At 48.3% G+C, this 12590-nt stretch overlaps 1 protein-coding gene across 1 annotated transcript in view; it reads right to left on the bottom strand.

Moving 5' to 3' along the window:
* LOC126544367 (sperm-specific sodium:proton exchanger-like) overlaps positions 1 to 12590 on the bottom strand; it is an 87896-nt gene that overhangs the window by 63422 nt on the left and 11884 nt on the right. Inside the window, exon 3 of the mRNA XM_050191676.2 lies at positions 9371 to 9431. Within this exon, the coding sequence (XP_050047633.2) occupies positions 9371 to 9415 (45 nt within the window). The 5' untranslated portion in view covers positions 9416 to 9431. The remainder of the gene's footprint in view (positions 1 to 9370; positions 9432 to 12590) is intronic.

Here is a 12590-nt window from a genome sequence, read left to right as displayed (position 1 = left end):
AAGACAGATCCATCAGTGTAGATATGTGCAGAGTCACGGTATATAGCTCTCGTACAAAAATAGCAGTGTGAGCTGTTTCAGGGCTGGTGATGATAGATCAGCTTTTTTCGTGATGCCAGGTATTGTGAGGTTGATTTTTGGCTGAGTGAGGCACCATGGAGGAATCGAAGGTCTCGCAGCCGGAGTGAAACAAGATGGCAGTGATTCATCACGTGCGGTAATCGTTTGGCTGAAAGATGTGCGAGGTCTGTCCGCTGGTAGAGAGGCTAAGTGGTGACGAGGAGTCCTGGTTAGATGCCTTGTATGGGTCCTGAGCACTTCAATGTCAATGACACCAAAACCTTACTACTTTCGCCAAGAGTTCGCGACATAAACGATTCATATGCAGAAACCCTGATCGGGTTCGATAAGTTCGGCTCGCTAATGACGACAGTCGGAAAAATATTGGCATACAAGAAGCGACGGAAATCCGAAATGCGCGCTCTGAGTCCGCGGGCATTCCACTGAAGAATAGCTGCTTGTCGGACCTCATCCCTGAAGGACAGTGGCTGGGGAGCCATGATCTACTCAAGGGTTGCCATCAGCGGACTCAGACCGTCCAGTACTTGGAGCGCACTTCTGGCAGACGGTGTGTGCATGTTGCTTAGCAACACGCGAGCGGCATTCATTAAAGCCCGAATAAGAGCTATCACTTGCTCATCTGTTTTTCGCGACTCCTCGGATACAGCACCTTGCTGTACTGGGGGCGGCCTTTTCTGCGGCTCTTCTGCCGGTCGTGTACGCTGAAGTGGCGGCCATTCCTTTGTAGAGAGAGAGTTTTCTCCCTTCCGACATCGGTGTTTGGGGTGCTGGAGACTTCCGCTGATGGTGCTGCGTGACGAGTTGACTTTTCTTGAAAAGTTGATGTCCTCCGTTGTGTAGTCCTTCGACGGTGACGTCGTCTTCGCCGCACTTTCCCCGCGGCCTCTTTGTGGGTAGAGCTGTCTCTCACCATTTGTTTAAGAATGGCGATCTCCTTCTTGATCTGGGAACAGTCTTTGGAAGAGGCGCAGTCATCACCCTGACAGTTAGGACACTTCAAAGTGGTAGCGCTGCAGTTGTCTTCAGAGTAGGGTTCGGCGCATCGAGGGCACACGGCGGTTTTTTTACACCCGCCGTGGTTGCTCAGTGGCTATGGTGTTGGGCTGCTGAGCACGAGGTCGCGGGATCGAATCCCGGCCACGGCGGCCGCATTTCGATGGGGGCGAAATGCGAAGACACCCGTGTACTTAGATTTAGGTGCACGTTAAAGAACCCCAGGTGGTCGAAATTTCCGGAGTCCTCCACTATGGCGTGCCTCATAATCAGAAAGTGGTTTTGGCACGTAAAGCCTCATAATTTAATTTTTTAAACGGCGGTATTTCTGCAAACACCTTTCACATGGCCAATCTTCTGACAATTGAAGCATTGCATTGGTCTTGGAATAAATGGTCGAACCTGGTGGCGAAAGTGACCAGCCTTCACGTAGGACGGAAGGCAGTCACCTTTGAACGTTATCCTCACACAACGTGTGTTCCGGAGGCGACCAACATGCACAATGACGTTGTGTTCACTTGCTGGTTTTATTAGAACTGGGAGGTCTGCGTTAGGTATTTCATCGTCAATGTCATAGATGACTCCTGTTGTGGTGGCACCATTCGCTGGCACGATGGAGCGGACCTTGGTGTTACCCAGCTGCGTTACATGTTGTATGTTCAGCGCGCTTGGGTTCATAACATCGATTGCCAGGATGTTTCGCCTAGTGTTTATCCTGACATCCTTTATCTCGTTCGGCACGGTGTTTTCTAGGTAGAGGGAGAGTGCTTGCCTGTTTAGGACGCGTAGGTTGTCAGTAGCGTTTTGTGGCACAAAGAGGATGGAGTGAGGCCATCGTTGAGGTGCAATTGTCACGGTGTTCGAGCTGGACGCCGAAGATCCGTTGAGAATTCTTCGTTTGGTTTGCGGTACTGGACAAGTCGAAAGCTGTCTTCTGAGGACTCATCTCCTGATGCGGAGTACAGCTCTGTGCCTTCGCTATCACTGGATGTATCTCCTCGCTTCCTCGAACTGATGCTCGCGGGTGAACAAGCACCGTGGGGGTCCTCGGGGTGCTGTACATCCATCACCGCGATGTAGGGGGCGGTAGACCCCACAAGTGTACTGAGAAGTCCAGAAAAGCACAGAGACGGGCGAAATGTGTTCCACAAGAGAAGCACTTTGCTCGATATTAACGCTTCTTTTCTAGGATTCTTGTGCATTCATCCAATGTTTTGGCACCAGCAGTTCGCACACGAAGCTCCACCGGAGGGCATCAGCTGATTCAACAATTTGAAAGACTTAGTACGTACGATGCAAGCAATGCGGATCAATGAGATGGATTCACCTGGCTCCCGCTGCCCATACACAGTGTTCTAGTTTCTTTTACGTGAGAGAGCATTACACAAGCGTTCAATTAAAAACACTCAAGATGAGCATTACAACTTTGTTAAAAGGAGCTTCCATACCATACAACTGTTATTTAGAAGTTTAGTTTCTTTATTTTATTAGCGAAGAAAGTGTTACTGAGCTTCGTCTTACGAGCAACGGACGAACAGAGACGCCTGCGCGGCATTTTGTTCCAGTTGCTTCCGCCACCGTCGCGCTGCCAACATATTTGACGGGAGAGGGGGCCCGCGGGGAAGGAGGAGCCTGGCGCCACTTTCCACCTCTCCCTGTGCGACCGTGTGTGTGAGAGGGGCCGGATCTTCGGTAAAACGGTTTTACAGCGAAACTGTGAGCCTCTCGTCGGTCAGCATTTTTTTGTGGGCAAGAATGCGGACCGATTCCGGAGGTAGTGCTATAATAATAATAATAATAATAATAATAATAATAATAATAATAATAATAATAATAATAATAATAATAATAATAATACATTTATCCATGAAAGCAAGTGCTACAATGTGCCAAGGGATTAGGAAAAAAGTTGATAAAAAGAGCAACTTGTCTGGTCCTAATAAATGGAAGGTCCAAAAGGCAGCAGACGGCAAGGAGCGAGAAAAAAAATGAAGAGAAAAAAACTAAACGAAAGGAAAGAGGAAGAACGAAAAAAGAGAAAGGAAAAAGAGAGTAAGGGCATATAGCACCAAGGGGGATCTCATTTAAACAAATTTGCTTCGCACATCAAACAGCTCTGGTAAAACAAACGATATAGATATATAGATACACACAACTCTTTAAAAAAGAAGATTAGGTATATGGTCAAACCCAATTCTTGGGGCAATAGAAATTATACTTGTCTCTACCAGAACAATTAGGTACATCGATGGACGCAGACCTGAGATTATACAGCAAAGTGGGGAGAGTGTAACAAGTCATCTGGGTTACCATAAGTTGAACGCATATGCGGCACATATGCCAGTATTCCAGGGACCTGGTGTTATAACATGGGATGTTGTGTTTCAATCTAGCCAGAGATGAAACAAGGCTTAAGTTCTCTTTGGTTTCTTTTAAGTATCCAAGAGCAAGGCGGTAGTTAAACATATCACTGACTTTCTTTACCCGAAGTTCTTAAAATAGGGGCTCAGATGGGGAGTCAAAGGGCATATCACTAATTACGCGAACAATTTTCTTTTGTATTACAAGCAAACGGTTAATACTTGTAACAGCTGTGGTGCCCCAAATAAGGCGGCAATAATGAAGGTGGCTTTGAGGAGCGCTTTGTTTTAGTGCGAGTTGGAAAATGCCGGTCGTAGAGCACACAAAAAATGCCCAAGAAAGTTTCATACGCGAAGTAAGCACAGTTTGACTGGAAAATTTAACTCGAGTCAATATGTCGCAGTTCATCACGAAATTTATGGATTCGCAATGGAGTAATTAGCCGGGTGGAAAATTCACATGGCGAAGATCTCTTAATTTTGTGGTTTACACTGAAAACAATTGGCATGTGATCACTCAAAACAAAGGAATAGACCCCAGCTTCCGTATTACACTCAGGGAAATTGGTAATAAATAAATCAATACAGGTGGCTGTGTGGCCGGTCACTCTTGTCGGCAATGAGATAACATTTGAAAAACCGTAAGCATGTAATAAGAGCTTAAAGTCACGACACAAGGGGGTTAATGCAGGTAGATCAATATTAAAGTCGCCACCCCAAATAACTTCGTAGTGATTATTAGAGATATAAGTAAAGAAGTTTTCACGGAACAGAAAGAAAACGCTCAATGTTACCATCAAGCGCCGTATACCGACCCCGCTGCTCAGGTGAAGCACGCTTCAAGCACTCCGCAAAGTGAAGCGAAAAGTGCGAACATTCTTTGGAATCTCGCATGCAACATGCAGAACACCATTCGTTTCATTAAAGAGCAAGCAGAAAACAAGCATCCGAACCACATATTTGATGGCTAGGCAGAGAAAGATTGACAAGGGCGTTCTGCGTCACTTCTCGATGCATATGTCCGTGCCGTATAGTGGTTTGAATATCGGGCTTCTGTACTAGAGGTCACGTGCTGAAATCCTGCAGTCCGACAGTTTCAATAATGCTTATTCATTTACTAGACAGCACCTTGTTGAAAATGACGGGTTTACAAAGTAGCGTAGTCGTTGAAGCCAGAAGGACGAAGTCTTACTACCCATGATTCCCGTGCTGGCTGAACCAACCCTATTGCAGCTCGCGTAAACATTCCTGTTGCGGCACTGCTGTGGATAGGCCACACAGAGTTAGGGCTCCCGAGGAACAGCGTGAATACGAAGAACGTCGAAGGGAACAGAAACGTCAATGTCAACAACGGCAACGCGCACGGGCCACAGATGAAAATCTTGCCCGAGAAAGCCGATCCCAAGCGTCAAGCCAGGGACGACCACCCGAACGCCCTTGCTCAAAAAGCTCAGTGCAATAGACAAGCCCGGCAGGGTGAGGGCGTCCGCGCCAGAGTTGCGGAGCGCAAGCGACGAGCCCGCCAAGACGACGATGAGCGCCGGTAAGCTGAGAACGCTGCGGAATGACAGAAGTACCATGTGGATCAGCTGGCCAACTTCAAGGGGGCCGACACCGAATTCAAGCGTCAGTTCGTGGGCCACGCATCTGGTGTATCATGCAGTGTATGTGACCGCCAGTGATGTGAAAGTGACCTGTATATCTCGAGAATGAAAGACGCTGCGAAGAAGGAAATGGCTGTCCGTGTTGTCAGAGAGGCGCTCACACGTCACAAACCTCAGAGTGTGCACTGCGGAAATTGTAGTGGAGCCCACCACGATTTACCAGAGCGCGCACAAAGCGATCCTCACTGCCATTACTCTAAAGCAATAAAATACTTCATACCCCTATTAGCAGGTGCAGCGGCCTTGCAACAGCTTCGCTGGACGTTCACTTCCGCAGGACCGGGATGGTGAGTCAATTTTTTACTCACTAGCTCAGGTTCGGTGAGTTGCTCAGCTTTCCACGGATGTTCGTGCAGATCGTCACGTGTCTTCTACAGCGATAGGCTTGATTGCCATTCGTTCAGACGCCGAGCGAAAGCCGATGATGTCAGCGACAGCGTGCCTTTAGTACTACTGGCAAATTCTCGGCTTTTCGTTTTAGAGCACTCTGGCAATGCTTCAAGGTTCGTAGAAGACGCAATCTGTCAGAGATACCGAGTCGTCATTGGAGTCTGTTTATACTAGTGGTTGCTGTTTTATACAACTATGGAATCGCTGCCGGAGGGCTCGAACACGACCAGCCGAATATGCCCTATAAGATTCAATGCGAATGATTGGCTTGGTCGTGCCGTACCATTGTCTTATACCTAAGTAAAGTGCACACGACACTCGAGCCGTTTCGCGGCCTAGCAAGTAAGGGTCTGACCACCCGCCAGGCGGCGTAGCGATTTGCGCTTCCACTTCACATCAAAGGTTGACGGCTTATCATACGTATACGGGTTTACGTCCACGCATCCCGTTTCCATAGAGGCGTTGGTGGTGCGTCGGTCATGTGCCGATGTTTACGACCACTCCACCGCGCTTTTCCACGCGTCGCCTCGCCCGTGCGGTAAGGTGTTTTCTTCTCTCTGCAGAGATAATTTTGTTGTTTTTTGCGTTAAGAACATTGTCAGGAAGACGTTTGTTAAGCCGGGTGAGCGTAGCTTGCACGTGTAGCATATAATATGAACCGTGGCTCCCGTTAACCATGCAGGCATCCGTTTGTTTTTGCACCCATCTTTTCCAGAAGAGCACATGCATTGCTTCAAACGCCTAATTTTCTATAAGTCCCTCGCAAGACCTTAGGTTTAAAGTAGAGAACTTGTTATATGCGGCTCGCCCGTACCATCACACAAATGTTTCATTTGGCGCGGCTCGAGCAGTGTAATGCGCATTTGGGATCGTTTTGTGAAGGACGTTTACCTCACTGCACGCGGCATGCGCCTGGCCCAGTTCGCAAGTGCCACTTTTACTTGACGCGTAGCTTGTTATTGTTAAAGTATTCTTCTTGTATAGTTTGTGTATTTACCAAGTGTGTCATCCAGCATTTTTTCTGTCCAATTCCCTATGTAAACAACCAAAAAATAAACTTTATTGTTAGGAACCACTGCTTCCTATTGTGTGCAACTGAGAAAAGCGGCTCAGAAACGGCGAAAGAACTGCAATAAAGAGAGCCCTGACCGCATTATTTTTGCAGTCTGCATGAGCTAATTCTGCGATGCTGGTTCTTCGAGGAGCTTGGCGGCTTTTCCAGTAAAAAGATTGCGATCCGCGAGCTTATTACGTCAATTTGTACGGTACGCTTAAAAAGGAAATATTAAAGCTCTCGCGCTTCACTAGAAACGACGTATACTGAACACTTTTGCGCCCAATGTAAACCAGAATCGAAAGCATCGCTATCGAAACCAAAACCGAGCTAAACCACCCGTCTAAAGTCTCGGAAGACAAAATGAGCGGTCCGATTGGCCGCTCAGGGCGCTGGGGGCAGCGCAGTAGCTCGGCCTCAGCGCCCTACAGGAGTGTCCGCTCTTTACCAGTATCATTTTATTTATTATTATTTAATATTACCCTCAGGACCAAAAACATAAATGAAGGGAGGTTACACCAAATGAAAGAAAGAAGCAAATTTAAGCAGTTAGAAAGTTTAAGTACAAAGGTTTCTGATTATGTAGATTTAGCTTGGGTTTACAACGTGATGATAAATCGGTAGCACACTAACATAGTAAAGCGGTAAATACAAAATGCACTTAGGTCACAACCATACAGTAAACAGCAAAAGAATATATGTTTCTCTATGCCCGCACCATGATAAACGCGCATGCGTACTGTCCCGTCGTGTCTCAAAGCCACTTCTAACAAACTAAACGTCCGTGGTACGCTTTAGACCCGGTCGCCCGGCGACGTTGCCCGCACGTTTCGATTTCGCGAATTGTTAGACGTTGTATTCGAGCTTCGGTTACGAAGGCGACTCGGTCCAGGTGCAAGAAGAGAGCACGTAAACTTTACATTTTTGCTATCACCCAAGAAGAAACAGTCAGCCAACACTCAATTCTTTCTTTGTAGAAGGATACGTATGAGCTACAGTTAATGAGACGCACTTTTTTTTTTTACAGCACACGCTACCATGGACGCACAAATGCGTCGCGTCTTCTTCCGTGTGCTATGCAGTGTGCAATGCGTAGGATGATCTGCGATAGGGATTTTTAATGTTTTTATTCAGGGCATATAGTGGGAGGTGGGTACAAGAACTGCTCAGGAGCATTTTGTGTGCAACCGCCGAAAAATAATACATGCCTGAACTCTAAAAACGCTTTTCACAGATAAATAATGGAAAAACAAATATTTGCCACATATAGCGAATAATCCGTAAAGATGGCAACGCTGTTGGCAGCTGTGGCACATTGGTCCCCCCAATCACAAGGAAGGGGTCTTCCATTTTGGAAAAGATCCGCAGCAAACAAATGACACGTGACACGTTTGCAACACTTTCATATCCAGCTATGGACAGCACCTATTCGTAGCTATCTACAGCGATAGCTGTTACACGGACTATTTCACCGCTCGTACTGATGTTGCTGTTGCTCTCGCATTAGTACTGCTGCGCTATCACAAACACAAAGTTCGTGCAGATTAAGCGAAATGGGATAGAAATGTCCATCGACACCTTATCAGGAACACAGACAAGGATACACGCTGGTCTGATAAAATGCTGCAGCTATCGGTGTTGGTTATCACGCAAAATTGAGGCTTTTATGTTTCTCCTTCCTCCACGACAACTTTACTCGAAAGGCCGGAAGATCGCACGGCGACGCTTATTTTACATAACAGCTAGGCAGCGGGATCGAAGAAACTCGTTCTCTCAGCGGGCGGAAGTGATGCGACGCACGCTTTACTTCAGGCCCTTAATTCTGGTCGCTGGATTCCTTGCTGACTCGAAAACCATTAGCTCTGGTTGAGCGCATGTTTGTCGCAGATTCATGTGATGGCAATACTTAAACGCACAGAGACTTGCGCTGACGTTGGATATAAACATACACAGAGGCATTAACGTTAATTTGAAGACGCCGCTTATTGAAATCACACTTGCCGCAGTTTAGGAAAGTTTTCACGTGGCGTCACGGACGGTGCTTCTCGGCGTGTAAGTACCCGAACGTGGCGGCCCCTATGAACTCAATGAACCCTATTATCACGCGTATACGTTGTTTTGCTTTTTCACGATGACCGTGTTTCACCGCATTATCGCTGTTATGAGTTTATCGCTCAGCGCAAGACGCGCCTGGCGTGCTGTCACGTTTCTTGCTAGCTAGCACAGCTTCTGGACGTGCTGGTATACCCAAACGTGGCGACCACAGCATATAACGTCAATGCAAGCTATCTATAACCTTTCTTCAGATTTCCAGGAAAAGAAGTGCGCCGCGTAAAATATTTTCACGGAAAGAAGTGCGTTGGCAGTTTCTGAAGTAGCTCTAAACTTCACATGCGTAACTTTTCCATAAAACAATTATTAGAGAGTCCATATAACGGTTACTAGTGAATCAGATAAGTAACTTAGCTAAAGAAAAGCGAAGGTTTGAGTGACTTAAGGAGGCTGTGAACAAGGCGCCGCTGGTGACATTCGTTTACGATGCATCAGTATTCGGAAAGCTTGGCTCTACAGTTATGTGAATCCCCCTGTGTAGTCAAAATGTACTTGTAGCACAGCATTACACAATGAATATCGCGAGTTGCCTAATTTTTACGCCCACGACACGCAGTTGGGTGTCCGTCTAAATCCTCGCCGACACGACGCTGATCGTGAAGGCAAATACGACAGACTTATTCGCACGCGTAGCGAAATATGTGCAGAGCAATTTAACCGCACACACGAGTAGCGTGAAAAATGTCTGATTCTATATCGACCACCGTCGCACGTACCAGCCAGTTGACCCACGGGGGCACGGCAATCAGTTGCCGGATCATGTCGATGTTCAGGTACCTGCGAAGGAGAGTGGCGTAGCATGAAGCCTCGCACGTTTCATGTACGACAAAAACATGCTGCGTAACTACAACGAATGAGAAATGTGTTTTTTTTTTTGCCCACGTAGCGAAAAGTTCAATCGACCAGATGTTGCCGTATCAGAAAGTTTGCACGTAACAGTTTGAAGCGACACTGAGGAGCAATATGAGCTTAAGGTGTACTGGAAAATTACGTTTCTGCAACAACAAAAACGCCACTCTTGTGGAAGAAAAAAGAAAGGTAAAAAAATTACGACCCCTTCCCCTACCGGGAAATGTGGGTAAGCCAAGCTTGTCCTGCGTGCCCCTGACCTTCGTCACGTTTAAGTAACCCCCATGTAACGGTGCCGGATTGCTTCGGCCTCCCCCTACTCCAGCTCGGGATCTTCTCGTTGCTGTGGGGTTGGTTGCCCGGGCTCGGGCGGCTTTAAATGCGCGTTTGTAGTCCTACGTTATCAGCGCGCGGTCAGGCGTCGTTACACGACGGGCGCGTCTGGTTACGTTGGCGGCGCCAGTGCGTCGAACCAATCGTTGTACTATAGACGCTGTTCTCGCCAACGTGACGTAACGTGTGCGCGCGTTCGCATTATGTCGGACTACATTTAGACCTTAACTTCTGGATCGACGCGCCGACGGCTAGCCCGTTGACGGGCGAGTTCTCGCCGCCGCTCGTCGAACGCTGCCAGTTCCTCGGGGGAACGCACGGCGCGTGGCCGTCCCACCCGTTTTCCGAGAATGAACTGAACGGAAACGAAGCCGGCGCAGCGTGCTCAGCGTGCGCGAAACCCTTTCCTGCCCTTTCCCTCCCCGGCGGAAGTGAAACGGCTCTGACTGGTTGCGCGCGTGGCGAGAGCGTGCGCCTATGCACCTGGAATCCTTGCTAATGACTCCCGCTCCGGCATCGGCGCAGCTGTCAGCTCATCAAACCGCCCTTTCCTGCAGCTGCTCCGCTCTGAGAACAACTAGGGTTTTGCGTGAACAGACCAACACCGAAACTTGTGAACCAATACAAGCTTCGCTTGAAAAACCGATACAGGTGGCGACGTCACCTTGAAGTCCCGGCAACGGTTCGCAGGGACGTAAGTGATTTTAACAATGTCTCCTCGGGTCTAGTTAAACGTTAATCGGAGAAGGACTACGTTGCAGTCTTTACAGACAAGAGACTGCTTAATATATGTCTTCCTGTGCCAAAATGGCTCCATGCCAAAAAAAGAAATCGCACTTACGCTTTCTTCTACCTATCATATCTTCCCTCGTCGTACGATTTTTCGTCAAACACTCGACGATAACGGTAACCTTACACCGGTTATCTTAGCGCAAAGTGATTATCCCCACATCAGCAGCGTGACTTCACGATCTTTCCTATTTCGGATAGCTGGAGACCGTCTTGTCTGCACTATAGATCGAGCCGTCTGTAAATGTTGCGAAGAATCGAATTCGTCCCTTTTCAAGGCTGTATACGCCGCTTCGATAGTCAGCAACTGAAGGGTGTTTGTCCGGAATAAATTTCTTTATTACTTCTCCTCCAGATTTGAGAACACTTGATATAATGGCGATATTCAGCGTTAAGTTGAGAAAAAGAACCAGGGTAGCTGCGGAGGTCCTTGTGAGAGAGCAAGAACGCACCATGCAGACGGCAATACGTGTTGTAAAAAAAGTTATTGCTTTCTTTGAGATAAGAAACGCCGTATTACTGCTCACTACTAAGCATTTCTGGTCATTTCTAAACAATTGTGATGATTACAAGCCGTCGTTAGATATCTTGGTCATATTGTTGCGTGTGGAAAGACACAGACAGAAGAGGCTATGTACAGGCTATTTACACTGGAGCCAGGCAGCCAGGCTGACACTCGCTCGCGCCAAGCGCACCGCCCAACTTCGTCGTCGTTCTCGCGGCGGCTCATTTCTTGAGCATCGCTTGAGCATATCGTAATACTACCCCCCGGCGGCAAAAGCACCGCCACGGTGCTGTTAAATATCCAAGGCGCGTGGAGAGTTGTAGGGCTTGAGTCGGGCGACGTGGACGATGTCCCTGGTTGTCACAGCGGAGGACGTAGTGGGCGTGGCTAAAACGATTTCATAGGTGACATCGGTCACTTTGCGGAGCACGCGATATGGGCCTGTGTAACAAGAAAGGAGTTTTTCACATAGGCCAACTTTACGCGAAGGTGACCAAAGCAACACGAGGCTGCCGGGCACAAAATGGACATCACGGTGACGGAGGTCGTAGCGTTGCTTCTGCTTGTCTTGAGACACTTGTAGACGACTGCGCGCAAGTTGGCGAGCGTGGTCAGCATGGGCGATTGCATCACGGGCATAAGCGCTAGTTGAAGCTGTGGCGGACGGAAGCACAGTGTCCAGTGGTAGCGTTGGTTCGCGGCCATACAAGAGGTAAAACGGGGAAAAGCCAGCAGTGTCGAGACGGGAAGAGTTATATGCAAAGGTAATGTAAGGTAGAGCCAGGTCCCAGTCACGGTGGTCGTCGGAAACGTATTTGCATAGCATGTCTGTAAGGGTGCGGTTCAAGCGCTCAGTGAGGCCGTTCGTTTGGGGATGGTAGGAGGTGGTAAATTTGTGACGTATTGAGCAGGCACGCATGATGTCGTCGATGACTTTGGCCAAAAACGTACGGCCACGGTCTGTTAGCAATTGACGCGGAGCACCATGCATCAAAATAATATCACGTAGGAGGAAGTCCGCAACATCAGTTGCGCAACTGGTCGGAAGAGCACGGGTTACGGCGTAGCGGGTCGCGTAGTCCACCGCGACTGCAACCCACTTGTTTCCTGATGTAGATTCCGGAAATGGGCCGAGAAGGTCTAAGCCGACACGATGAAAGGGCTCGGCAGGAATGTCGAGCGGCTGCAGGTAACCAGCGGGGAGCTGAGAAGGCTTCTTGCGTCGTTGGCAAACTTCACAAGCGGCGACGTAACGTCGTACGGAACGGGCAAGACCAGGCCAGAAAAAACGGCGACGTACACGGTCATAGGTTCGAGATACGCCGAGATGTCCTGCCGTTGGTGCGTCGTGGAGCTCTTCTATAACGATGGAGCGGAGGTGTTTAGGTATTACAAGTAGGAACTCAGAGCCGTCCGGATGAAGGTTACGACGGTACAGAGTACCGTCGCGGAGGACGAAG

Source organism: Dermacentor andersoni, chromosome 3 (assembly GCF_023375885.2).
Source record: "Dermacentor andersoni chromosome 3, qqDerAnde1_hic_scaffold, whole genome shotgun sequence".
Classification (NCBI taxonomy): domain Eukaryota; kingdom Metazoa; phylum Arthropoda; class Arachnida; order Ixodida; family Ixodidae; genus Dermacentor; species Dermacentor andersoni.
This window is presented reverse-complemented; position numbering and strand designations above follow the sequence as displayed.